Source organism: Hypomesus transpacificus, chromosome 8, assembly GCF_021917145.1.
Source record: "Hypomesus transpacificus isolate Combined female chromosome 8, fHypTra1, whole genome shotgun sequence".
Taxonomy (NCBI): Eukaryota; Metazoa; Chordata; class Actinopteri; order Osmeriformes; family Osmeridae; genus Hypomesus; species Hypomesus transpacificus.
Window position 1 is genome coordinate 1603503 of NC_061067.1, and position 27520 is coordinate 1631022.

The following is a 27520-nucleotide window of genomic DNA, read 5'->3' on the forward strand; positions in this document are numbered from 1 at the left end:
CCCCCCCCCCCCCCCCCCCCCGTCTGTGTTGTGACTGTAGGACCTTCTGGATCCTGGTATCCTTCACATAAACTGAAACTTGTGTTTAGTTTGATTTCCTCAGAGTAACCGAGTCTTTACCATGCTTTAAACTGTGCAAGAGGTGTGCCTTTATATTCCAAATTATTTAATTTTGTATTTTAAAATCTTTTTTTTGTGTTTTTTTTAAGTGAAAGTCAATGGTTATTTTAATAATAGGGTGTTTACTTTTAAAACAAAATTGTTAACATGTTTTTTTGTTGTTTGTTTGGTAAATTTTACCCCTCCTTTGTACAAGTTCACTCTACTAATCTACAGCTGTTCCTTATTCAAACTGATTAATTTTTTATCGCCAGTTCTAAACAACAACATCAGAATATTGTCTGTCTCAAATATAGAGGCTTAACAGTGCGTAGACATGGCCCTCAAGTTCAGCTGTAGGACCAGCGTTGATAATTTAACACCCATGTTAACCCTCTGGAAAGAAGACAGGAATCTGACCTCCGATCAGCATCTGTGGACTCATACCGCCTGATGTGAACCCATGGTTTACCCTGTGGGGCCTGCCTGCAGTGTGTGTGTGTGTGTCTGAGTGTGTGTGCGTGCATCGTGGTTGTGGAGTGTTTATTTCTGTGTGACTGTCGTATCGGTGTTTAGATGTTCTTTCTTGACTGGCTTCTTCTTATACTTCCAATGCTCAGGAGTCTGTTTTTCTCACTCTCTCATTCTCCCTCTCATTCTCCCTCTCATTCTCCCTCTCATTCGCCCTCTCATTCTCCCTCTCATTTTCCCTCTTCCACCTTATCTCTCCATCCCTGCACCAGGATCTCCTACAGACCTCATGTCAGTCCTGGACTCGCTACAGTGAATATGTATAACCTTTTTGCTAAAACGGCTAACGCTTTCTGTGCGCACACACGCACACAGACACCCTATAATCTAGCTCTGTGTTGGTCTTGAAGGCGGAAAAGGGAGAGACTGAGCATGCTGGGAAAGTGAGTTCTCTAGCTCTGAGAACATTTGCCATTTCACAGACTTGAATCCAACTATGGACTCAGCCCTGACCCCTGACCCCATCCTGCTGGGGCTGGAACACGTTTCCTCTCATCACACACCGGTGACTGGTTTCCCTCGGTAACCGGGATCAGCTATCCAGCCGGACACCATTTCACCCCAGGCTCCTTCCTCTGGCCTCCCCTTATGAGCTCAGAGAATATTGTACGGTTTAAATGTTCTATACTGTTGCAATTACATTTGTTTTTGTTAGTTTGTTGGGGGGGGGGGGGGGGGTACTGTGTGTGTTACATGCATAGAAAGATGTGGACATCCAGACCCTAAAATAAGATGTCTGGATGTGGAATTATAAGTGTTAAGGGATTGACAATGACACAATCTGCAAGGGTGGGATTTTTCTTGGATAGGAAAGATTTTAAAAAACGACGCAGACTAGTTTAGAAATCTGGATTTTTGCGGAACAAACCCAAATCATACTGTTACATGTCGGACCTTTTTTCGTGTCCTTTTGCATTTGCACTCAGAACTGTAAAGATAAGGAAAGTCTCCCTTGCAGATTCCATCTTGAACTTGGTGGTGACCCAGAGTACTTTTTAAGCATTGCTAAAGCATTTTGTGTGTGTGGTTGATTGTGTGGGTATGTGTGTGTGTGTGTGTTTATTGCTGTCAACGCATTAATCGTTAAGAGTTGTCTTATGTGAGGTCAATTCCTGTTCTATAATGGTTATTGTTCTACACATATATTGGTCATAATTATAATAACAATACACTCCATTCCATAAGAACTGCACTCAAATCAATAAAGCAATTGGTCTGCTAAACTCTGAATGCTTAGTTTATTTTTGTACCTTTTAGTCTTCGTTTTGTAGTTTTTTGTCTAGCGGTGCTCCTCGTGTGAACGCGAGATAATGACCACAGGAAACGCGCACCAGGTAACGTCAAACAGACATGGAACTCACGCGACATGAAATATGGTACCAGGTCCGCGTCATATCCCTCAGTAACTCTTAAAACTGAAGTTTTTCAAACTTCGTCTAGGCCAACGGTTTAACCACAGAGGGTCTTTTTCTCAATAGTTTTCGTTAAACAAAAATGGTTACATTACGCTACAGGATTAATCTAATACTTTCATTTATTTGGCCACTCCACGTCCTAATTAGGCTGCGTAACACGTTTATGAAAAACGGTTAGAGAACATGGGTTTATCGAACGATTTTCACCTTTCACCTAAAACACAGCACAGGCCTAACAGTGAAATGTACACCCTTGCAATTTCTTACATATAATTATATTTAAAAGACAATCAAATATTGAACAAATACAATAGCATGCAGACTTTCATTGTTTAATATTTAAACAATGAAAAACCCTAACCCTATTTTACTATTATCTATTATCTACTATAGGCCACTGTAGACTGTTTTTAGTGTTTTACTCACATCAATAGTAACTTAATTGCTAATAGTTTACATGCTTCATAGGGAATAAAACAAAGTAGGCTAGGCCTATTGACTACGTTGAACAAGAATAGGCCTATAGTGACTAAATTAACTTTAATCCCAAATACTGCAGAACACTTAAGTCAGAACACTTAAGTCTGGAGACTTGTATGTTCTACTTTTAGAGACTGAATGCTGTCCGTAAAACTACAATAGCCAATTTTTTTATACGAAGTACAAATTGGAGCCCGAAATCTTAAAGCTGCTCTGGTACCATACATTTAAGACACTAGAACAAAGGTTAAAATTAATTTTAAAAGATTATGTAATTTTATGAGAATAAAAAGTTGGCCTATATTTTAGTGTCAACTTGATTGGATAGCCTTTAGCCTAGAATTTAATGTAAAACGTCCGTCTGCTACTGTAATTTTCCTATCTCTGGTAGAATAGCCCTAAGCCAACATCACGCAAGGTTTGTAAATAGGATATTGGGATATAGGATCTTTTCAAAATTCTGTAATCATACAGCCTACGTTTCCAAGATGAAACTGCGTATCAGTCTATAACCCAAATTGTAAATTGCACAATATTTTAAATATTTTCTTATTTACCCATGACCAAGAGGATGTCTAACCCGCACAGACCACGCATGTTAGGCTTCACATAAAACGCGGTCGTGCTCTAAATGCATTCACGGGCCAGCTAGCCTATTTATGTATTTATTTATTCATTGTACCATCATTAAAATCTCGACTCGAGTCATGCTGGCAACAATAAACAAAAGCGGGTCGCCATGTGCTGCGCAGCTGTTGGAAATACGAGAAGGAAGAACAGCCGCCAGGGGGCGCAAGACACACGGTACCGTCAAAGACACAAATAGCGAAGTCCAAACGGGATCTAAAAGTGAAATACTCGTTTTTCATTTTATAAAGTGAGATTACGTGTTTACGTCAAATATTCGTTGATATCAATTTGTTTTTCATTAAATACATGTTATATTAGATAATTATTTGCTTCGGGTAGAAACGATAAAGACATACATTTCCCAAATTAAATTATGTTCAGTAAAGGCAACTTTATTTTAAGGTGGTAACATGGAAGCAGAATAGCAGCGCATTCTGACGGTCATCTTTATTTGACCCACTATTGCTTCTGTTGAAAACATTTCCTTTAACTTAACTTTAGTTTCTACTCTACATCGTTTTGACTGTTCAACGTTCATTATTCGGTGCTTTATTTTTATTTTTTATCCAAATGTGTACAATTTGTATATTCTGCAATTTCCAACCAACATATCTCAGTGTGTACTGTCACAAATGTGTTAATGTATATTTACATTCATGACTTATTTAGAAAACGATCACTGGGTCTCTTCAAATGTTCACATACATCTTTAAATAATCATAATTTGTTAAATTGACACATGGTATAAAAATATAAAACCAACAGGCATGAAAAAAAAAACAGAGAAACAATAAAAACACAACATAATCCATTCTAAGTAAGAAACATTTTAATTCACTATATATGTGGGGTCCTTTCACAGTATCATAGTTGTTAGGATGCTGTGAAGCTCAGGTGTGTAGCTCAGGTGTGCAGAGGGATGTGAGCTGATGTCCTGTGGTGAGTCACACCCTCAGACAGGCTGGTATTTCTCCACTCGTTCCAACAGAGTCTCAGAGTAGCCAGGAGAGTAGTACCTGCAACAACACACATCATCTCACCTCCACCCATCATCTCACCTCCACCCATCATCTCACCTCCACACATCATCTCACCTCCACCCATGATCTCACCTCCACAGAGGCACACAGCACTGGGAGAGCTCTGTGATGGACATGTGGACATCTAGATATGTTGTTGCGTGTGTGTGTACCTGACTATCTCCTCAGGGTAGCAGTTGTTGATGGAGGTGATGTGTTCCTGCAGGGCGGAGCCAGGTTCTGCCTTGATCTCCTGCACCTTTTTCAGCCCCCCGCTGGTCACAAACAGGCGCCGCGCCTTGCTGTCGTGGGGCAGCACCTAGGCCGAGAGACACCACCCTCAACACTGCTGCCTTTCCCCCCAACATTCACATGGCATCTGATCATGTAGTGAATACAGCTGTTGTGCACTGTTACAGCTTAAATGGTGAGGGTTTTGTGTATGGTGAGCAACTTATACAGAGCCCCAGCCTCACCTTGCTGACCTGGCCTCGCCCCCCCCCCCGCCCCCCAGCCTCCACAGCCTCTCCAGCCTCACCTTACTAAACTGGCCCACCACATGTTTGAGAATGTTGCTGGGGGCGTCGTACAGCAGGGGCTCCAGAGCCGGCAGGTGGGTGCACTTCTGGAGGATACTCTTCAGAGCCTTCTTCGCCTAGGGAGGGAGGGAGAGAGAGGGGGGAGAGAAAGAGAGAGAATGGTGGTGGAAGTAGGGAGATAGAGAGGGTTGATAGGACAAACATCAGGATCAGAGTCCCTTGTCTGTGTGTGTTCCACCCGGCCACACCCCATACCACCACAGCCGGTGAGACGCCCCCTGACCTGTGGCCCCTGCTGGGTGACCCTACCTTGACCTGCAGGTCCTCGGAGCTGTCTGTATCCATGTAGAGGCCCAGCAGGCGGGGCAGCACTCCTGCACTGGCCACGGCCCGGGCGTGCTCTGCCGTGTGGCGGCCCAGCTGCCCCAGGGCCCAGACCGTGGCAGCCCTCACATGGTCCTCACGCTCCTCAGACAGGCAGAGGGTCAGCTGGGGCACCCCCTGGAGGATGGGAGGAGCAACCACACACAGACACACACACACACACACACACAGGGATAGACAGACAGAGGCACAGAGATACAGACAGACATACGGGGGGATAGACAGAGGCACAGAGAGACAGACAGACATACAGGGGGATAGACAGACAGAGGAATTAAATCAGTCACCTTGCAAGTTAAACCTGGACAGGAAGTTGATGAGGAGAAAGGCCTCAACACACACACGCACACACACTCACACACATACACACACACAAGTACACACACACCTTGGAGACGATGACCGCCATGGCCAGGTTCTCAGAGTGAGCTGCCACGTATCCCAGCATCATGATGCCCGGCAACCTCACGTTGCCACGACAATCTCCCAGGTAGTCTATCACCGCGGCAACACCCCCTGTGTTCACGATCATTTGAGACAGCTGGACACATAAACACACAGGCAGTCAGTCTGTGAACATAAGTATAAAACTGAACTGATAGGGTCCCCTTTAAGTGTGGATGAATATAAGAGTGTGTGGTGGTGTGTGTTACCTTAGTGTGTCTGTGTGTGGTGTGTGTGTGTGGTGTGTGTGTGTCAGTACCTCAGGAGTGTGTTTGGTGATCTCCCTCATCAGCGTGGTGACATTCTTCCTGACGTACTCGTCTGGGTCTCTCAGACAGGCCAGCACGGCCGGGAACACCTCCGCCTCCACCACCAGCTCTGCCAGGTCCACCGAGTGCTTCGCTATCTGGCTGAGGGCGGAGAACACCTGCCTCTGTGAGGGGGAGAAGGAGGGGAGGGAGAGTTACTGACAGGTACTAACATTCATCTCTCTCCAGCTCCTCCTCTAAGCTCAGAGCCCTTCATCCACTAACCCTTCACCCTCCTCACCAGAGAAGGGAAGTAACAAAGTGTAGTGGATTAAGTTGATTTTTCTGGTATCAGTACTATTACTTTTACTAAAACACTAAAACAGGTAGTAATAATGGCTACTTTGTACTTCAGTATATGTCAGAGCCCACACTTCTTTACTTTACCTTAAGTGAAAAGGTGTAGTTAGTACTTCAACTTTTACCAGAGTCATTTTAAACATGAGTGTCTGCACTTCTACTTGAGTGAAGGATGAGTACTTTTGCCATCTCTGGTCCTCACCCACCTCACCCTCTTCACCCTCCTCACCCTCCTCACCCTCCTCACCTTGAGCTTGGCGTCTGGGTTGAGGATCATCTGTGCCAGGTGGGCAATTGCGCCCGTGTCCACCACGGTCTGGGCCAGCTCAGGGGAGTGCTTAGCCACGTCGCTGAGGGCGGAGGCTGCAATGCGCTTCAGGGCTACCTCTGGTTCCTGGAGGCAGAGCACCAGCAGAGGCAGCGCCCCTGCCTCCACAACCGCCTGGGACAGGTCTGCACATGGAAAACAGGTGTTTGTGGGGCAAGATTTGTGTGTGTGTGTGTGTGAGATTTTGCGTGTCCGTACGTTCGTTATGCCGAGCGATGTACCCCAGGGCCCAGGCCGCGGCCTCCTTCACCCCGGGGTCGAATTCCTCCAGAGAGACGACTAGCGCGTCCAGCGCCCCACAGTCCACCACCGCCTGGGCCAGGGCTGAGGAATGTCTGGCCACCGCACGCAGCACGAAGGCTGCTGCCTTCTTATAGAACCTCTATACACACACACACATCACATACACAGGAGGAGATAGTCACATATAATACACCTACATTACACGCACACACATCATATGTGCATACACAAAAGAGGACTATTATATATCAAAGCTTCTGATTCCTGAGAAATGTTACAAACAAGACCCAATTTTTTCAAGATTATCCTGTGAACTCTGCACCCTTTAGGTCTGGGCACTTAGACATGACTGAGAGGGCGAGGGAGAGAGAGACAGACAGAGAGAGAGACAGAGAGAGACAGAGAGAGACAGAGAGAGACAGAGAGAGAGGGGAGAGGAGAGAAGGGAGAGAGGAGAGGACAAGAGAGGAGAGGTGAGGAGAAGAGAAGAGAAGAGAAGAGAAGAGAAGAGAAGAGAAGAGAAGAGAAGAGAAGAGAAGAGAAGAGAAGAGAAGAGAAGAGAAGAGAAGAGAAGAGAGGAGAAGAGAGGAGAGAAGGGAGAGAGAGAGAGGAAGAAGGAGAGAGACAGAGAAAGGCTCTGCTCTTAGGTGAAGGGGTCCTTAGGTTTGCTGAAGTGGCCCCCAGGCAGAATGCCAAGTTGCCTCAACACACACTCCCATTCGGGGTCATGACCCTGGCTTACACGCACACACACACACACACATACACACACACACACACACAAAGACACACATGGTGGTAAGTAACACTTGCATTCTGCTCAGCCAGGGAGTAGATTAGTTGTGGTAGGATGTCTCCCTTAACGACAGCCTCTGCGAGGTCATCGTTGTAGTTGGCCAGTCGTCCCAGAGCCAAAGCTGCAGTCTGCTGGATGGTGGGAACCACATCCAACAGCAGGGGCCTCAACAGAGACATCACACCTGGGAGGGAGGAGGGCAGGGAGTTTGTGTGTTTGAGTGCGTGTGTGTGTGTGTGACAGAGAGAGAGCAATAAAGAGTGTGTGTGTGACAGTGTGTGAGAGGGGAAAGGAGATAACAACTCACCTGCATTCTGTAACGTTTCTATGTTTTGTGGTCTTGTTGCAAGCTCGGCAACAGTCTGCACGAATTGTGTTCTTGATTTTTGATACTGCTCAAACACTGGGGTAAAAAAACGAAACGACAGAGATGTATGGGCATACCTGAAGTTTAAATATACCAGTATGTTACAGTAGCTCTAGGAACGTGCCTACTGTAGTGGCAGTGCCAGTGCCACGGTACAACAGTAAACGGTGCATTCTTACTGCCGAATTTCTTGATTCACTCACATCACGTCACATAATTATCACTTCATCTTACCTTGCAAAACCTGTCGTTGACTCATAACTACAACCTCATACAAAAAATTCAGAAAAGCCAACGTAGTTATTAACTACAACAACAAAGTATTATTGTAGTGAATTCTTTCTAAACCACTGCTTTCTCGTGCAATGCGATGCAGCGTTTCTGTTTCAGCTTCAAGTTTGGGTTAGCGTGTTACAGTTGCCCTAGCAACAATCCGGAAGCAGAAATGGTTGCGAAAACAGCTCGTGCTCTGTGGCTAGCATAGTTCCCGCAACAACAAAAATGCTAAAAGGATTAGGAGCAATATATCAGAATCTCTATATGTATTACTGTTTGGATGCAACCTAAGATCTCTTGCAGACAAGTGAATGCAAACAGTAGCCTATTGGTATTTTTCATTTAAATTGCGTTCACCACCGAGCGGTAGCGGTGAAACATTGTAGATCTGTCTCTTAAAGCCACATTGTATCCTGTTACCCAGTCCAGTGTTTCGTATTTCACATCTTACTTGTGGCTAAACCCTCGGCTGTTCAAGGCGGTTTAGAAAAGCCTGTCCCCATACTGATGATTGTCCAATGATCGTATAGACCAGTGTGTTCTGAAAACGATGTATTGAAATTACTTATCATAATGTTAACTTATTTGTTACTGTATAGTGTTGCTGTATAGTGTTGTATTGTGGTATTGTAGCCTATAGTGTGACACCAGCGTTAAATTGTATTGTTTTATTCATTCCATATGTATGTAGCCTCCATAGCCTGTGTCCCCTGAAAATGTTTTTTTAGATGTTTAGCCCCGTGATCAAACCTGTGTATTTTCTATTGGTAACCTGTTTATTTGTATTTTTACTTTGATTATGATTAATTTTCATATGGACTCCTGTATTATCGCAATTTCCCCCTGGGATTATGAAGAGCCAACCTAACTATAGCCTAACTAAAATGACACGTAATCGTTGAATGGACGAACGTCATAAATTACCTGTATTTTTCAGGTTCTTATTGTCATTCTGAAGTTCTGCTAAGTACAGTGTATGGTCCTATACAGACAAAGCATTGAGCCACCCGTAGTTTGTAGGTTAATATGAAATAAATTGTGTATTCAAATAATTATTTTACATTGGCTATTTTAGTTTTGTTTTAATCATCTAGAATGTCCCAAATTGTTTAACGTTTCGCGTTCGAGGCATCTGATGAAAATGTTTTAAAACCCACAGACAACGAGGAGAGGATTCTTGCAGAGAAAGACTGGATTTATCGATCTTGTTTTTAGCCTATATAGGAAAGTGGGTTGGGGCAAAACAGTGACATCCTCACATGACAATTTACTGAAGGACATAGCCTACTGGAGGAAGGACTTTTACAATACATTAATCTAGGGCAGGGTGTTATATAAAGTGTTATCGTGTTATATAATGGTCCAATATAATGTATTTAGAAAGTCTTTATGTGTTAATAATGTTATACTTAACATGATGTCTTAATGGCATGCGTTTCAAATGTAATTTTGTGGTTTCGGTTGTATTTGAGATTCTCAAAATAAAGCATTTAAATAGCCTAATCATTTAGACTAGGTAATCTAACAAACCATAAAACACTGAAACGTGGCTATTGTGCGTTAAAACTGCAGTGGCGTTCGCCTATAGGCCTAATTATGCAAATAATTCAAATATAGCCTACCTAGATGATACTTGGATATCTATCACCAATACCTGGATAAAGCGTCTTAAATTAATACAACTTAAATAAATAGGCTTAGATCATTATTTACATTATTTATATAATTTTTTTCGAAATTTGTATCCACGATCCCTTGATTTACAGCAACAAAAAAAGAAAATAATGCTTGCAGTTAAATGAATAAACACATTACATTACAAGACATAATTGTTAGAAATTACGGACATTATCGAAATTTTAGGCTATCTCATTTAGACTACTACTCATACGTCACCGATAATTATCTTTGCAAGTCTACTCACTGAAGAAAATACAGCTTTTGTTGATGTGTTCAGTGACTAATTATAAAACAACTATTTCAGAACAAAACATTCACAATCTTGAGGCATGGGTGTGCCTACTTAGGCTTATTCTTGCCTAATTATAGGCTAACTAAATTAATTAAATATTTTAGGGATGACTTCTAATAACATTTGATTATTTTAAATTAACACTTCAATGTGAGGGGGGAAATAAATCACATTTGTCTCTTAGCTAGGTGACTGACAATGCGTCACGCGACTCAAGTATGAAATAAAATATAGGCAGATGTATAGGATATTAACGTTCCATTCAAACAATGGGACTTGAACTGAAACAGGCTATCGAAATTGTAGGCCTACTCGACAGGTTACCAATGAGACGTTTATAAAATGACATTTAACACGTTAAAATGGTATGAGTGGAAGACAGATAAACAAATTGATAATGCCTCTTACGGAAATGGGCTTTCAATAGGCCTATTTGTATGAAGATTATTTTAGTTACAAATATTTTATCGATTAACAGTTTAGAATCAAATCAGATATTTTAGGTCTACCTAAACCACAAAGCCAAGGTATTTAATTTAATGTCGTTAATTAACATAACTCTTTGACATGTCATCTTTTCATTGGATTTAAATCCATGGTGCGCATGCACCAGACATCTGTGCATTTTCCAAGTTCCGCTTTGTCTTCGGGTTAGTATTAGGCTATTCAACCACCCAAAAATAAATACATATATATGTGAACGTTCAAAAATACAAGCTACCGACCAAACGAACTTTATGGCGGACGCAACCCCCCCCCAGAAGCCTATCCTACTCTTTGAGCTGCATTTCACAAAAAATAAAAATGAACTTTAAGTGTAAAATGTTTTTATTTAGATGTTTTTATACTGTGCAACAGTAACAATACAATAGTTGTCCATACAATCGAGCGATACAAATACGAAGGACACGGGAGACATCAAAACATTTGTCATAGAGCGTGACATGGGGGGTGAGGTTGGTGGATTTAGAAGAGCAAATCATTCTCTGGCGCGAGAGAACATATGACGCAATCACTGATTTAATTTGCATCGCTATGTACATTATGAGCGTTTACACCTGCCAGTTTGCTTGGTGATCAGTATCAAAGATATAGGCCTACGAGTCAATGATAGCCTACTCAATTCATTTCCACGGCAGCTATAAAAAGAAAAGAAAAAACGTTTCAAGTAGCCTAGGCTAATTAAAGCGCTGAACATAAATAAACCAAGCAGCTCCTTATCTCTACCAATCCCAAACACTGTCCCAAAATGTACGATTCTTGTTCTGTATGAATCCCATTATGGCCGCTCTTATTTTTCTTCAAGACTGCGTTGCGTTGCCAAGTGACAGAACTGAACTGGAGAGGAAACCAACCGTTTCAGACATCTCTAGGAATAAAAAGTTCATGACCATGCTTAAACTGATTGACAATAGGTTGGAAACACACTTAAAATTGTCAACACATTTGTTTGAATAAATCATTAAAAGGAAAGAAAAAATAATATAAAGGCTATCTTCAGTCACATCTGTAAAATAAAAATGCAGCTTTCAGGATACTAAACGCTGGCCATTATATCCAACAGTCTCCCAACGCTGTTCCACTGCCAGCTTCTCTTCATCACAAAACCTCAACCTGTTCCTATTGAAATGATTCACTTCCACTACGTTAAACTTACACGTTTCATTATATTCATAAACAACAACAGTAATAAAAAAGAGAGCGTCTACGACAATGGAACTACGTTGGCATGGAAACGGTAGCTGAACGTTCTGGCGTTGGCTGGAGAGAGGGGGTCATAGGTCAGGGGCCGGGTTCCGAGAGAGGGTCATCCGGAGGAGGTGGACGATCCGTTGATCGAGGCCTTGTGAGGTTTGCTGCTGAAGGCGTGCGGCCGGCCCTGGGCAGAGGTGGAGGCCCCATTGAGGGCCCCAGGGCCGAGGGGGAAGCCTGTGTGAGGGGACTGCAGGGGGGTGCTTGGGCTGGGGAGGGAGGAGGAGGTGGAGGGGACGTCGGCAGGGCTGCTGGCCTTGTCGCTGGCCGAGTCGCTCTCGGGCCCCGATCGTCCGGCTCCCGCCTGCTGACTCAGCTTTATCTTCTTACAGCTGGGCCGCACGCGGTACTGGAGAGGCAACGGCCCATTCTGGAACACAGAGGGCTGGATGATCATGCAGGGGCATAGGTTTGGGTTCATATGTGGGTGGGCCAGATCTTTAGATGTATACTGAGGATGTGTGTGTGTGTGTGTGGGGGGGGGGTAATATTTGCTGTTTTCAGAAAGACATTCCTCAGCCATGTATAATGAAACACACACCCCTGTAATCATGTAATGTATTATGATGCATTTAATTTAGAATTAACTCCTAGTGTGGATCTGAACCTGCAACCTCTTGATCAGCAGTCAGACCCTTGACCACTGAGCCATGCCTGTGCTCCTACCACTAAGCTTTACCCATCCCCATGCTCTACCACTAAGCATTACCCATCCCCACTACACTGGCATTGTGTTCCGGTTGATGGAAATCATGTATAAAAAATAATTGTACTTTAATCACATGCCGCATAAGACACAATGATTTTTGCAGAAACAACAGTAGCTATATATTTACAAATGAAACCAAATGTTTAGACTGGAGAATAACCTTGTCCTGAAAGGAAGCAAATATATTTTACAAATCTCAATTTCTTTTATAAAGGAGTATCTTACCCGTCTCCATGTGTATATGTAAGCTATGTCCATTAATGTGTAGTAATCTTTCAGAGGCTCATCTTCGTACATCACTTCAACCTTCAGAAGCAAAATGAGACATGATGTAAAGGACAAAAAGCACAACAACTAGGATTCTGAATCCAAAAGGAGGTGAAGCTCAGAGTATTGAGCCCCACACGCACGCACACACACACAGTGTCTCCTACCTGGTAGTTGCTGGGAATGTCCATCTTACTGCGCAGGAACTTCCTCAGGTGCATCACCGTCATGGCTGCCGGACACTGCAGGTACCGCTTGTGATTGGCCTAAACAAAACACCATCATCATCACCCATATGGAGACAAAAATCTAAACAATCCTTCTGTTCAGTGTTTATATATAAATAAGTAAATAAACTGCCAGGCAGGAGAAGAAATATTGAGGTTGTTGGCCCACACTGCGATCATGCTAACAACATACATGTGCTTTAACTGTGTAAATTCATATTTTTAACCAGAGGACAGGAGCATGCAGTGAGTTGCCATGGTTTCCACATGACCAGACATACCTGTTCTTTAGGATGCTTGTCCTCCGTCAACAGAGTGTGCTTTACCCTTCACAGACGACACACACAGGGAAATCATAGTGTGTTAATATCATTCAATAATATACAGAAAATATAGTTGCAATACTGGATAGTGTTAAATAACGGTATGTGTGCCTTCTACTAAATGTAAGCACTATGAACAATTTATTTTTTAATATGTCATAACTGATATTTTTTACTGATGTTAAGCTTATACATTTTACAGTTAAATAGTTATAAATTAAATAATTTAGATTTATTTTCATAATCAGTCTACGATATGATTACAAACTTTATTGTATTGTAAGGCCAATAAGTCTTTTACTCGCTGTGAAATATTTTACTATGTATTGTTCTTCCACAGGTACAGTCCTGCACTTTTTGTGGTTCATGTTGTTTTAATTTGTAACCTGTATAACTGCATGCTCTTATGGGTCTTCCCTTTTGGCACTTGTTTAGTTTTTTCACAATGTATGCTTCATGTTTTGGCTGCTTGCAATGTTTGGGACTACCTCGTTGTTATGATCAGTGACCTATGCTCTTTTGTAAAGCTCTCTCTTGGAAGTCGCTTTGGATAAAAGCGTCTGCTAAATGCATAAATGTAAATGTATTGTCTCAGAGTACATCGATATCAGTAACTTAGTTATTCAAGTGTTACACATAGAAAGCACTACAAAAACAGAAGATAGAAAGAAATTAAAATCATTGTCCCTGAAAAGGACAGATGAACATGAGCATGTTTTACTTGTTCTGGTCATAGAACTCGATGGAGAGGCTGATGATCTCATCGTCTGTGATGATTCTCTTATCCTCATCAGCCACCTCGCCCCGATCCTCGTTGGACCCGTTTGTCGCTGAGAGAGAGAGAAAGAGAGAGAGGGAGAGAGAGACAGAACGAACGAATGAACGAGAAAGAGGGAGGAAGACAGCATTAGAAAGAGGAGAAAGAAAGAACGAGCAAAAAGACAGAGAGAAAAAGGGAAGAGAGACAGGTATGAACATCCTGCAGTTGTCCAAAAAGTTGCATTTCAAGACAGCACTCGTGTCTTATGTAGCCTCATATAGTCTTGTGACAGACTACATGAGGCTGTTTCTCTTTGCATTGTGCTGGTAAATAAAGACATTATTAATGTCCACCAAAATGCTGATACAACTATGCACTTCTGAGCCTTGATATCTGCTGTACTTTAATGTACCATTTCTGTGTGTCGCTCTGGATAAAATGCCTGCGGAATGAGTCAAATGTGAAATGTAATAAAAGTACGCTAGAGGGTAAATGTCTAATCTGAACATTATTTGTCATCCACACAGTAAGGGTAAAGCGTACAGATCATTATTAATTTATTTGATAATAACATGAACAGAAACTTTTCAACATGAAAAAAAAGCTGTTGTAAAACGAACCATCTACAGCTGGATGCTCTGCATAGAAATCTCTCCTCCTCTTCATCTCATCTGGGGAGAAAAATATTAGGTCCCAAGTCAAAAAAATAAATAAAAATCACTGTCCATCACAACTCAGATATTGTTGCATTAATAATAAAAAATTGCTGATTACCTAAATAATTTCACTTGATTCCATGCAAATAACCTATTTCTATCATATATTTGTACATCATATTCATATCGTTATTTGTTTAAAGAAAAATAATTCATATATAAGTGTCATTTTCAATCTAAATAATTTGGTTTCTGAATCCATGGGACAGTACTTTAAGGAGGTAAATACATTTATTTTTTTGTTAACTAAAAACCACAAAAAAAAAACTACCTAAACAACTTCCATTTAGAACACAGAAAGTGAGACCAACAGTAAACTGATCTTACTTTTGAAGAGACCAGGAACCAGCTTGTAAACTATGTCTTGAAGGGTTTTGTCAGACCTTAAGACAGGAACAGTTTCAGGAACAGTTTCAGGAGGAGTGTGGATTATCAGACAGTCCTACCATATCACTGTCTTTGGTCGGTGTGACGAATAAAAAGTATTTTAACGTGTAATAATCTCCTAGCCAAGAACAATATATTTTTTAGACTTCATCCAAACAGGAAGATGGTGGACACTGATCAACTGAAGAACTTCTGAGGGATTTCCTCCGGGGTGGTAACTACATATCAGGTACTCAAGGTTCTGACTTCGCTAAAGAAAAAACAGACCATTATTTATTTTTATACTGCCCCTGCTGCAAATATTGACATGTGGCAGAGCTCTGACCGGAGTCTGAGGTTGGGCCTGACTGAAGCTATGAGGGACAGCCTGTTGTCCTCACCTGATGTGGAGGAGAGGCTTGGTTTTGTGCACCTGCACGTCACAGATAGGGCAGTACTTGCTGGTCTCCAGGTAACGGACTATGCACATCTTGCAAACTGCAACCCGTTGAGAAACCAAGCGTTAAGTTATTCAACATGTGTATGCACAGCTCATTTCAGCTAAGTATGTCTACCACAATGGATCAACTGTTACTAAAGAGGGGTTTCAAGTAAACAACATGTCAAATATTCTTTACTTTTACTTTTTTACGTGATATCGAATCCTGTTTTTTTATTGGTTTGTCCAACACACTGCATCCTTATACTCTAATGCTTACTAACCAATTAAAAATAAACAGGATTGGAATTCCTTCATGCAAATTTATTGTTGCCCATTGCCAAAAAAAAAATCATTTTGTATGAAAGGCGACTCTCTTGAACGTTAAAAAGTGTTCCAGAACTTACATGAATGCAAACATTCTATAATTGTCGTCGCATCGATGAAGTATCCGCCACACAGAACACACATGAGATGCGGGTTAAGCTCGGTTATCTTGATTCTAGTTGTTCGATGCATCGTCATGGGATGGACAGTCCTAACAGCGACAACCAGCACGGGGGGAGAAAAATACCCGTTAGACAATCATTTTATAAGTTAATAATATTGGCACACTGAGATAACTGGCTTTACCCAGTTTGCTCTCAATCATCACATGCTGAATAATTTAAACCATTTGGAGGGGGGTTGTTTTGTCGGTGTTAAAGAAACATCATACTTTATGCTAATACTATAACAACCAAATGAACGGCTTGGTCGTTCTCAGAGTACGACAACTGGGGGGTGGAGATATTATTCAACGTTGAAAGGAGAGCATTCAAAACCACGTGTTACAGATTGGAGACCAATCTCGAGCCTCCCACCCTATCACCATGACACAACAGTGCCCCTGAATCGTCCAAAGAATTTGGTGGCAGACTGACAAGAACATGGACAGCTTCACCCAACGTCGTACCAGTTAGACGTTATAATGCGTGTTAAAGGAATAAAATAAGAGGACGCACGAATCAGAGTGTTCACCATTGGAGAGAACAAGCGTTCATTTGGATTGATATCAGTTCTATTTCTGGCCATTCTAGTAATTAATTATCCGTCAAACTCTCGGGTGAGAGAAAAACACTGAATCACACCGTCTCAGGTGTAACACACACGAATAATCTGTCCGTTTCTATGGCAACTTCGGTTGCACTACTTGGCATCTTGCCCGTGACCGAAGACTCGGTTTATGACAAATGTAATCACTAATTCAGGTATTCATGGACGAATAAAAGGCTACATGTTTGTTCGTCCTTCTCATTGCGAACTGGGTACCGCTGGTCCCGACATCATGGCTGCCATTTTGAAAAAAAAAAAAAAAAAAGCTTCTCGAAAAAAATAATGATACGATTTTATTTATATGGAGCACAATTTTTACACAACCGTATTTGCAATTTCTTACTCTTCGTTGATGTGCCTTGCCTTATTCTTGTGCGCACAGGTGTAATTAAACAAAACGTAGCTTTGACAACGTTTTCTGTTGATTGTGCCGTTTCCGTATGCGTGCTGCATAAGTTAGTCAGTGGAACAACACCACAGCTCGACCTCGACACCGTCTGAACGTCTATTATCCAAGTTTATGCACAACTAAATCTATACATTGCATGGGTATATTCAGCAGTCGTGCATGACGACCGCGACCCAGACTATACAGGCAACATATCCAGTTTATATTCCACTTAACGCTGAAGACCAATGTCTGTTCATGCCTAAACGAGACTTTGATCAAAACTTTGTCTACGGAACAAATAACAGCAAATTCGTTTTTTTTTCTTCCAGTAAATCGGCACAGCCTACACAAAATAATATAGTCTAACGTCAACACAAATGAATAGTGAGCGTCTTCATTTTACTATAAAGCGTTCTATAAATCACAAGATGGGTCATGAGGCTGCTAAAACGACCATCATGAATATGTTGAAACTACAGAAATACGTTCATGCGCTCATCATCCATATAGCTACAGCCTTCACGCCTGACATGATTCCAAACGGAATATCATTCGTGGTAATGAAGAGAAAGGACATGGGAACAGCACATTACATAATAAACTTAGAGTCAAATTGTTTTTAAGAAATACATAATTCAGACTCCTGAGAAAGGTCACAGCCGCCGTTATGACACTGCCACCGGGAGAAGGATGATAAAAGGCGGATTTTGAGATTGCCGACTTCAGTGACTTATCCTGAGCAGCCTAACATAAACACGGTTACCCCATCAATCGATCGACTACATGTTTGCACAACTGTTATCGCTATAGCCTACTATAAGACTGCCCATAACAAATCTCAATGCGTTTGCTTCCAGTGAATCTACAGGGGCACATAGACTCATATCAGATCAAATCCATAAAAGCCTGGTTTATGGTGGTGCATGGTTTAAGTTTGAATTGTTTTCATTCTTGACTCAAATTAGTCCACATTAGAAAAGCGACCCTGTTGACGGCATACGTTACATACCGACCTATTAATGGGAATGCGTCAAGTGCAAGATACGATGTCAGAGTACAAAATTAACCCAAAAGGTTCTAGACCTCGAAGTCATTCAGTCTAGCACGCTAATGGACCCCCCTCCACCATGCTCAATTTATATTAAATAAAATGTATAGATCTAAACCCTGTTATCTTTGTGGTGGAACCTTGTGTTTGAATTCCACTTTTACTGCAACAAGACACAACTTTGAATCCCTTCACCATGGTCTCGAGCTTGAAGACAGTTAAATTAACGCGGGCAAATGTGAAGAGTTGGGCCTCGCTTTGATACTCTGTAGTCAATCATGATCGAAAAGCAACTCGGAATAATAACACTGGACATTATTATATCCTCCAAAGATGGCATTGACGGAACGGCGTTACAAAGTCCCTGCCAGCGCAAGACTTCTGTTGAAGGCTCTGTAAGGTAGAGGGACACTCAATAGGCGATCATGAAGCGGCAACATAAAGGCACAAACAACTAAAACAATTCACCACAGACCCTGGATGTACACATTCTTAAACCCTAATATTCAGGCCGTGTTCAAAATGTGGGTTGCTTATTTCACACGCACAAACAGTGTTATCTGACAACACAATGCAGAGCCGCTGGGAACAGTTTCCAATTGCAAATATTAACAAACGTCACAGTGTTTTAAACTGGTGTGGACATATCATCTCCCTTATTGGAGCGTTTATAAAGCTATGAAGACACCACTGAATATAGCATTTAGACACAGCCTAATTCAAATAGGCTATGTTTGGTACTACTGAGATAACACCCAATCAAAGTGCTCACCACCAGCGCTCAATGTTGACAAAAACGATAAAACTGTGCAGACTCGGTGACAACCTTAACAGGGATTGTTCACTCTTTTTACGTGAAATTTTGTTTTAAAAATCTGATAGATTTTAAATATTGGCGAAGTGATGGTTCACCAGTCGTCCTGCACATAGGACAGTCCACCAAATGAAGAACTTAAGTTAATAAATCCATAACCCGGCAACCTATGCGTAAAGCAAAAACAGTGACCAGTTACCAACATCCAGAAGATCATATTTCTATAAAATGAAGACATTGTGAGTAAATATATCAATAAGGGGGGCCGTTTGAGTATTGGCCACGGTGAACATCTCCCTAATCTCGGTCTTGTTCGATCGAGATCACAGATTTTGAAGAAATATAAACGACGTTAACGTAGGTTTCAAAAAACAATACTAACCAGTTGCTTACATTAAACAGTGTAGAACGCAATTAGTTTTTCTATGACATGCATTGACAATGTGTGAAGGGGTCATAATTTAGAAAGCTGCGAGGACAGTGTTCCACGTCGGTAAGCGCGAGCCACTGTCAAAGCCCTGCATCCACCATGGATCGGTCCACATTCGTACGCACGAAAATCACAATTAAGTGCACGGGACCAATTTGTAAATTATCCTTTGGTAAGAACAGATATCGAATATTACATACCCAATGGCTCGGCCGGTGAACTGTGAGACTGGAGACGAATAGACAATGAAAGTTAGGAGGCGATCAGCAGAAAATGAATATGAGCCGAGGCGCCATCTTGAAACTAGCTGCAGACGCTGTCAATTGCTCAGAGCGCAAGGCAAAGCGGAGCTCATTTCAGATGCGTAAAACTCGTATTTTTCTCCCGTTTTTGACTTGGAGTGCGTGAAATATCTATCCTTGCCGTAGATTCCAGACTTTCGACTGTGCGTCCCAAACAGTCAGATATCGTTAACGATAACTTTGCCTCCAAAATCGGCCCCTTGAAAAATGCAGCAGAGTGTGCTCTGTGGAAACTGACACCGTCCCCAAAATGGCTTGTGGTTCGACCGCCCCGCTCTGATCACGTGGTCTCATTCCTTAAGGGTGGCCTGGAAATTAGTGTCGGTGTATGCGAACTTCGCTAGTTTACGTTCACAATGTATTGTACTTCAACACAAAGAATTTCATTTCGCGTCCACAGTTTAAATGCTACTAAGCATATTGCTCGAAGCTTTTGATAACACAACACGTTACGTGCTGTCAAGACAACAGTAAGTTGTAGCATCGCTGCTTGGTGAACAATACTATTCTACCAGAAACAGAGTCGTTGCTTTTCATCGACAGTTCATCTTCCTGAGAGCCAGCCCTCTGCCTTGCTTATTTAATAAATAGGCTACGTAGAGCAAGTGGATAGCCTTGCGTAGGTAACCAATAACGAAAGGTCCAATTATACACGTGAGCCACGTTGATAATTCCACTAACGTCAGTGAAAGAAAAATACGTCCCGAATTTCTAAATAGTAGCCTATATTCGAGCCATCTTGAGGTGATGGATAAACCAAGACTACACGCTCACATAATTACCATTATGTTCACGCTCTCTCCTCCTCGGGGTAGCTATCCCCCCAGAAAACACGGGTCAAACAGGAGCACTGGAGGCTATTCCGATAGAATATCTTTCTTCACGGAGGCTATTCCAATTTAGAGACATACAGCCTAATAAAGACTTCATCTCTGGACAGGGCTCCTTGACTTGAAACTGATGGCATTACAACCCGTAGCATGATGGTTTACATCTAAATAAGCAGATTCCATTATACCGCGACTGAGGATTATTACATTAAAGATTTATCAAATAGCCTCCACAAGCAGTCAAATAAGATAGCAGTCATTTTATAAACTTTATTGCAAATCGGTATAGACAGAGTCTACGACTCAAGCCAAGTTATAGTTATAGGCCTACATTATTTATGAATTTAAATGTCAAAGAATAAAACAACAACAAGAAAAGTATGAACGCTCGGTGAATGTTCTCGGTGAAAATTCCGGTGTCAGCGGTAGGCTATATTTAAGGTGAGTGAGCAGGGAAGAGTATAAGGATCCATTCGGAAACCGGACTCCACTGTTCTCACAGGGCGTCTCCGCTAGGAGTTCAGAACTGCGTAGCTTTCTCCAGACTCTTGGCTGCATCTTTCATCTTCCCCATCAGATCCTAAACACAAGGCAACATCGGTTCATTTCAACATCGTGGAGACGCTCTAACATTTTTATTCTGACTTAATATGCGTCGGCATTATTCAACCAGAAGTAGGTAGAAAGGAAAGCATTTACAGAGGTCATCTAAATATTAATGTCAGATCATTTACACAGAGGAAAAAATATATAGATTAACTTAGATCGCGATCCGTTTGTGGAGAAGTAGGAGACTTGTTAAGACGATAGATTTCACGACAATAACTTAATATAAATTAAGCGCAACAGTTAACTTTCTATCGACACCCCAAAAAGACGGAGTTATTCACACATTATAGCCTATACGCCACATAAATACTGTAGTTAAGTCTTTCTACAGTAGCCTACTGTACTACAGTATAGTATAGGATACTGTCTTAGAAAACCACTGCGGATAAACTCAGTCAAATTCATAGGGGCACTTTATGAAGAACCCGTTAAGGACAATGTTATGTGACAAACGCAGTGTCAACGCAATTAGACACGATGTAAACTATAAACATCCAAGGCTTTCATTAGACAATAGAGCGCATTTCCCTGACGTACAATTCACACAAGTTTAGTATAGGATCAAATGCTGCACAGTCGACGTTATTTGATTTGTGCGGTGTGTTAAAACAAAATAAGGTAGTATTCGTTTCTTGATGCATGTGCCATATTAGACACGTTATACAGAGGCCGTATTCGAGGATGAATAACAATGGTCAAGTCATTAAAATGTTTAAACATGATTTTATGATGAAAGCTTTATTTCACATTGTTGATGATTGCACCGTCTTTTTAAATGTGCTCTCTGCCATGTTTTTACAACAGCTAAGCTAATGGTACTGATTTGCATTGATAAAGTTACAGTTTCTATATAACATGATAACTTGTGTGATTTGCATTTGATAAATGAACTCATATATTCCTATCTTTAAAATAGTACAGACAAACCAGTAGATGACACCGGTATCACCAGCATTTATTCAGCATTTTAAATGTGTCAAAACTAAGGACCATACAAGTCTGATATGTTAATGTGAATAGAATATTGTAAACCTAATTTCTACCCAACTTTTGCACGAAAAAGTGCAAGTTTCTAACTAAATACTTTACCTGCAGTTGCTCCATTGTACAATTAAATTGAACGTCGTCTAAAGACCTTCCCACGTCAGCATTCTGCAAAGAAGGAAAACCGTAAGAGACAAGGAAGCCAATGAGCTACATTTTTTATTTCTGTAAATAAATACAAATAAAAATACACACCTCGACGTTTAGGGAAATAAGGTAGGAAGGCTCGTTGACCTTGTGCACGTGCCCGTTCTGCAAAAAAAGACAAACGTGCTATAGTCCTACATTGCCATAACTCAGTTTTAACCAACTATTATCTTTAGTAGCTTAGCAATATTGATATTACAACTCTATCCCTACCTTAATGCGATACTCTAGACGCCACGATACGTCATTGACATGGGGTGGACCACTTCCTATACTGCAACAGGAAAGAACAATTCAGAAGATTCAATGATGACAGCTTAAAACGTGTTAAGCACCAAGAAATAAATGAAATGTAGTCTAATATACATGTAAAGCTAATCAAAACCACAAATATTTTCGGAGTAGGCTACGTCTCTTTTATAACTCACTATGGTTAACGATATTGGAAATACTCCGTTTAACAAATTGCACGCAACAGGGGACGAAAGGACAGATTCTTGTTCTAACGTTTGGTTGTCAACACAACAACAAAGCCCACAATCAGCGTGATTAATTACAATGTAAATGTGTCTTTTATCAATGCAATACAAACAAATGCTACTCGTAAAAGCCATAGAACACTAAAACCCCATAGAAAAAAAGAAAACAATTTAAATAGTTTGTTTGAGCCAAATTGTCAAATCACACACGTGCACTGGCTCAGAAAAACGTAAACGATGACAGAACGAGGACAACATTCTCGAATGTTATAATTGTCTAGTGAATAAATATAATTAGGCCACACGTATATGTATTAAAATGAATAAGAATACAGTAAGGCTAAACGTTGTAAATGTTAAGGTATTCATTGATCAAAGAAAGGCAGTTTAAGGATGTCTCATCCATCTTCTCCTTCCACTTAACAATAGTTTCACAATTCAACGGTTTAATGAAACTGTATTGAACACTCTCAGACAGCCGTTTTTATTAAATTTATTTGATCAACTCATGGTGTGAAACTGACAAGGTAAGTTGATAGATTAAGGTTAAAGTTTTACTGTGTAAAAACTGCTGTATGATGGATCAATCAGTGAACCTACGAAATGCACATTATTTCTATATGAAGGATTTTATGAAACATGCAATAAAATTACTTGTGTGGTTAAAAATGCTGCCAAGTGAACATTGTAATCATCATCAATGAATACATAATGTATTTAAAACGCTGTGTGCTAAGCTATAACTTACCTTGACAATAGGGTTTCTAGGTCACCTTTATGTTTCTGTGGAGAGAAAAAGTTATGAGCAATGATCCCTCAGGAATAAGAAATGGACAAATATGAAACACTTACCTGGAATAAACTGTAGAACACTTCCGCTCTTTCAGACTCAAACCGGTTGTCCTCGAGGCAGGAGCTGAATGACAAAGTAACCAATATTTTTTTTTACTGAAACACTTTTCACTATTGTTGGCTTCTGTAAATAAGTTTGAAAAGTTTCAGTATTGACCTTATGTATATTACCACATCACCCACAAATTACCACATCTCTGACAATGGGAGGTGTTTGATACTTGTAAAAACAGCAGCCTGTGTCAAATCTGAACGTGTACCTTATGGTGGACTTGTCTGCGTTTAGTTTGACTCCCTCCAGTATGCAGGAAGTCACTGCCACGTGACACTGTTTCAAACACACCTGCTCGATTAGTTTCAACTCAGGCTGATCTAGAATCAAAAACAAAACTGTGGAGTTAGTCCCAAAAAATGTATTTTCCTCAAGTCTCACCGCCGGGTATAAACCCTGTTGTTGGTCTCTCTGGGTCTACCCATGTACAGCCCTGTTACAGTAAGTTTGCTTTACATATGGGTTTCACACTATATAAATATATACACTGACCCACTATAACATTATGACCACCTGCTAAAAATTGTGTAGGCCCCCCTTTGCCGCAAAAACAGCCCTAACCCCTCTGCTGAAGGTTTTCCGTGGTATCTGGCACCAAGACGGTAGCAGCAGATCCTTTAAGTCATGTTGTGAGGTGGAGCCTCCAGGGATCACACTTGTTTGTCCAGCACATCCCACAGATGCTCAGTGGGATGTAGATCTGGGGAAGTCAACACCTTGAACTGGTGTTCCTCAAACCATTCCTGAACAATTTTTTGCTTTGTGGCAGGACACATTATCCTGCTGAAAGATGTGACTGCCATCATGGAATACCATATCCTTGAAAGGGTGTATGTGGTCTGCAGCAATGTTTAGGCAGGTGGTAGGTGTCAAAGTAACATCCACATAAATGTCAGGACCCAAGGTGTCCCAGCAGAACACTGCCCAAAGCATCACACTGCCTCTGCAGGTTTGCCTTCTTCCCATAGTGCATCCTGGTGCCATGTGTTTCCCAGGTTAGCGATGCACACGCACCCAGCCATCCATGTGGTGTTGATGCTTCTATAACACATAAACTTTGAGGACAAAATGTTCACTTTCCTGCCTAATATATCCCACCCACTGACAGATGCCATGACAACGAGATAGGTGAAGTGAATAACACTGTGAGTGGTCATAATGTTATGGCTGATAGGGAGAGAGAGACTTAGAAAGGGAGAGAGACATTCAGACACAGAGGCTGAAAGAGAGACACAGGGCAGAGACAGAGAAATAGATATAGACATACAGAAAGGAGGAAAGAGACAGAGAGACAGTGTGAGACTGGCAGACAGACAGACTGGCAGACAGACAGACTGGCAGACACAGACATACTTCCTCCAACATTGTAAACCATTCTAACTAGTAATCAGAAGGTTGCCGGATCGATTCCCCGCCAAGCCAAATGACGTTGTGTCCTTGGGCAAGGCACTTCACCCTACTTGCCTCGGGGGGAATGTCCCTGTACTTACTGTAAGTCGCTCTGGATAAGAGCGTCTGCTAAATAACTAAATTTAATTTAATTTAATTAAAAATAAGGAATATTAACTTTAGCAAATTCCACTCTGTAATATCAGATGTAAAATATCTTAATGGCCTCTCAAAAGAACCATACTCCTAGGAGAAGGGTGTATCTTGCTGCTTAATAAGTATCAACATGCCACAACATGAGGGAAGGTGAAGGACCTACACACACACACCACACATACATACATAATTCATCACAACAAATACATGTAATCAATGCTTTCATCTATATCTATGTATTTTTGTCTAATTGATATTTGATGCTTTGGCAACATTGTTATCGTGACATTCATGCCAGTGAAGCACATTTGAATTGAATTGAGAGAGCTTCTGTCGATGTGACCTTTGTGTTTCTTAATATTCAAGTTCAGTTCAGCTTTATAATCAGACTCAAGAGTCTCTTCAGTCAATCCCTGTTTATTAGCGTTGCTAACGTCTACAGCCTGGATCTGATTAGGCTGTGGTTCACACAATATCCACCCAGCTCATGTCCGTGTATCCTAGTGAATACAAGCACTCCCACAATAGGGAGAACGTCGTCTTGTGACTCCCGACAACCGTAAACATGCAAAAGACACTCGTAGACGTCGACGATGTCACATTATTTTTGTTTTTCAAGTGCTGCAAAACCATCACACCAAGGGTCTGTCAATTCAAAGAAAACCGGAAGAAGTTGAGGCAAACAAAGACGATTTGCAGAGGCGACGATCTTACCTAGAATACTGTGATCGGAATGGGCAGAGAGTAAACTTCGAAAAGCAACCTCTATGAACACAGTGAAGGTTTTCAAGTCAAAAACCGTCGGATCTGCCAGCGTCTGCAGCCCTCTCTGCACAGACTCCGACAACTCCATCTTGCGCGAGGAATGACCCACGACACTAAATCACGTGATGTGGTCAGATGACGCATGCAGCGCGCAACACGAACGGAGCAGACTGGGCGCCAGAGCTTTTGTCCTATAAGGTTCACCACTGAAAATTACAGAGTAAACGACTAAAGGCTGTTATTGATGGGTCATCAATAGTACAAAAATATGTTCGTGATGTATGGCGATTCCAACTCCTGGCTAAGATTTATGGACGGCTATATTATCCACCGTGCCACAATAAAGACGTGTCATAGAGAACGTAGGCTAATGGTACCACTGAAATTCAATAGCCTACTTCTACCAGTTTGGGTTACGGTACTGTAGCGTATAGGGACTGGGTTTCTAGTCGTTTCTGCTACATGTTTACGGTCTGGGTACTGATAATTTGCTCCGTCATATGTCTGAATGTAACTGCATAAAAAAATAAGAAACATTTGTATTAGATAGAATCTACCTTCTTTAAGGCAGTTATGTAGGGCTATTGATTTGATTGAAGCCTATAATTAATAGTACACAGACACGGGTTACTCATAAACTATGGTTTAGATGTAGTAGTCTTGTTGTAGGTAGTTTATTAATCCCCAAGGGGACATTGCGGCGTTACAGCAGGCAAGAGGAAACCATTCGCTTCATATAACCTATGGAAACTAACGCTGTAGATGGGCTAATCGCACTCCAAAATAAAACAAATTAAAAAATCTAATGTTTTCAGTGAATATCTGTTTTCCTCAAATGACGTGAATGTGTTTAACGACTTTTAAACAAGAAATGCGTCACGGATCTGGAGCTTATGAAGGCCAGAGGTCATGACCTCGCACCTGGACTGCTGTTGATAACAGTGTCAGGAAGGGTCATTCATTCAGGTTGTGATGGGCAGTAGGCCCATAGTGCCATCTGCAACACCTAAAACATAATTTGACAGCCAATAATATTAGTCTACGAAATGACAAAAGCCCGTGTAGAATTAGGACAGGCAGCGTTTTATTTTGTACTGTATTTTAACAAAACACTAGGCCATAAAACTAGGATATAGGCTACTATGGGTTTGAAGACTGGGCTACTACTGGGTTATAAGAATCAGGGCTTTTTTTTGCCCATGAATTGTCCAACTCTAAATGACACACGCAGGGGCTATCAAGATGACCTCGACTCCTTGATCAAAGTTCAGTGTAACTGTTGAGAAATAGTGAACCCTGCTTCGTCATTGTGTTTCCCAAATAATGTTGGTGGCTTCTCTCTCTAAATCTCGGTGGCTACCTTTAGCTTCCCTTCGCTCTCCTCTGTCTTACTGCCCTATAGTCTTGCCTGTCTCACTTTTGTCCTC

At 41.4% G+C, this 27520-nt stretch overlaps 3 protein-coding genes across 3 annotated transcripts; all 3 read right to left on the bottom strand.

Moving 5' to 3' along the window:
* Positions 1 to 3632: 3632 nt before the first annotated feature.
* Positions 3633 to 8255, bottom strand: spag6 (sperm associated antigen 6). The gene is made up of 11 exons (XM_047023607.1): positions 8118 to 8255; positions 7824 to 7919; positions 7534 to 7700; positions 6676 to 6859; positions 6397 to 6602; positions 5801 to 5974; positions 5486 to 5638; positions 5023 to 5214; positions 4713 to 4829; positions 4348 to 4493; positions 3633 to 4171 (listed from the first exon to the last, which is right to left on the bottom strand). The coding sequence occupies exons 1-11, from the start codon at positions 8140 to 8142 to the stop codon at positions 4108 to 4110; spliced, it is 1524 nt and encodes a 507-aa protein (XP_046879563.1). The 5' UTR covers positions 8143 to 8255; the 3' UTR covers positions 3633 to 4107.
* A 2686-nt stretch (positions 8256 to 10941) lies between these two features.
* Positions 10942 to 20031, bottom strand: bmi1a (bmi1 polycomb ring finger oncogene 1a). The gene is made up of 10 exons (XM_047023578.1): positions 19669 to 20031; positions 16098 to 16228; positions 15653 to 15749; positions 15213 to 15268; positions 14790 to 14840; positions 14131 to 14239; positions 13368 to 13413; positions 13027 to 13125; positions 12818 to 12898; positions 10942 to 12253 (listed from the first exon to the last, which is right to left on the bottom strand). Exons 2-10 carry the CDS (start codon positions 16213 to 16215, stop codon positions 11939 to 11941), a joined length of 972 nt encoding a protein of 323 aa, XP_046879534.1. The 5' UTR covers positions 16216 to 16228; positions 19669 to 20031; the 3' UTR covers positions 10942 to 11938.
* Positions 20032 to 20856: 825 nt separating this feature from the next.
* commd3 (COMM domain containing 3) lies at positions 20857 to 26226 on the bottom strand. Its single transcript, XM_047023589.1, has 8 exons — positions 26043 to 26226; positions 23992 to 24103; positions 23732 to 23795; positions 23628 to 23662; positions 22614 to 22674; positions 22449 to 22505; positions 22299 to 22361; positions 20857 to 21180 (listed from the first exon to the last, which is right to left on the bottom strand). Exons 1-8 carry the CDS (start codon positions 26179 to 26181, stop codon positions 21121 to 21123), a joined length of 591 nt encoding a protein of 196 aa, XP_046879545.1. The 5' UTR covers positions 26182 to 26226; the 3' UTR covers positions 20857 to 21120.
* Between the last annotated feature and the right edge of the window lie 1294 nt (positions 26227 to 27520).

Excerpts from the sequence above, each read along its gene's own strand:
- spag6 (XM_047023607.1), bottom strand. The coding sequence starts at position 8,142 with ATGAGTCAACGACAGGTTTTGCAAG. Across the intron at positions 7,920-8,117 it reads TCAACGACAGGTTTTGCAAG|TGTTTGAGCAGTATCAAAAA; the intron begins GTAAGATGAAGT and ends TTTTTACCCCAG. Across the intron at positions 5,639-5,800 it reads TCACCAAACACACTCCTGAG|CTGTCTCAAATGATCGTGAA; the intron begins GTACTGACACAC and ends TTATGTGTCCAG.
- bmi1a (XM_047023578.1), bottom strand. The coding sequence starts at position 16,215 with ATGACGATGCATCGAACAACTAGAATCAAGATAACCGAGCTTAACCCG. Across the intron at positions 15,750-16,097 it reads TATAGAATGTTTGCATTCAT|TTTGCAAGATGTGCATAGTC; the intron begins GTAAGTTCTGGA and ends AACGGGTTGCAG. Across the intron at positions 13,414-14,130 it reads GAGTTCTATGACCAGAACAA|GGTAAAGCACACTCTGTTGA; the intron begins GTAAAACATGCT and ends TCGTCTGTGAAG.
- commd3 (XM_047023589.1), bottom strand. The coding sequence starts at position 26,181 with ATGGAGTTGTCGGAGTCTGTGCAGAGAGGGCTGCAGACGCTGGCAGAT. Across the intron at positions 24,104-26,042 it reads TTCCGATCACAGTATTCTAG|ATCAGCCTGAGTTGAAACTA; the intron begins GTAAGATCGTCG and ends TTTTGATTCTAG. Across the intron at positions 23,663-23,731 it reads TGTTCTACAGTTTATTCCAG|AAACATAAAGGTGACCTAGA; the intron begins GTAAGTGTTTCA and ends TTCTCTCCACAG.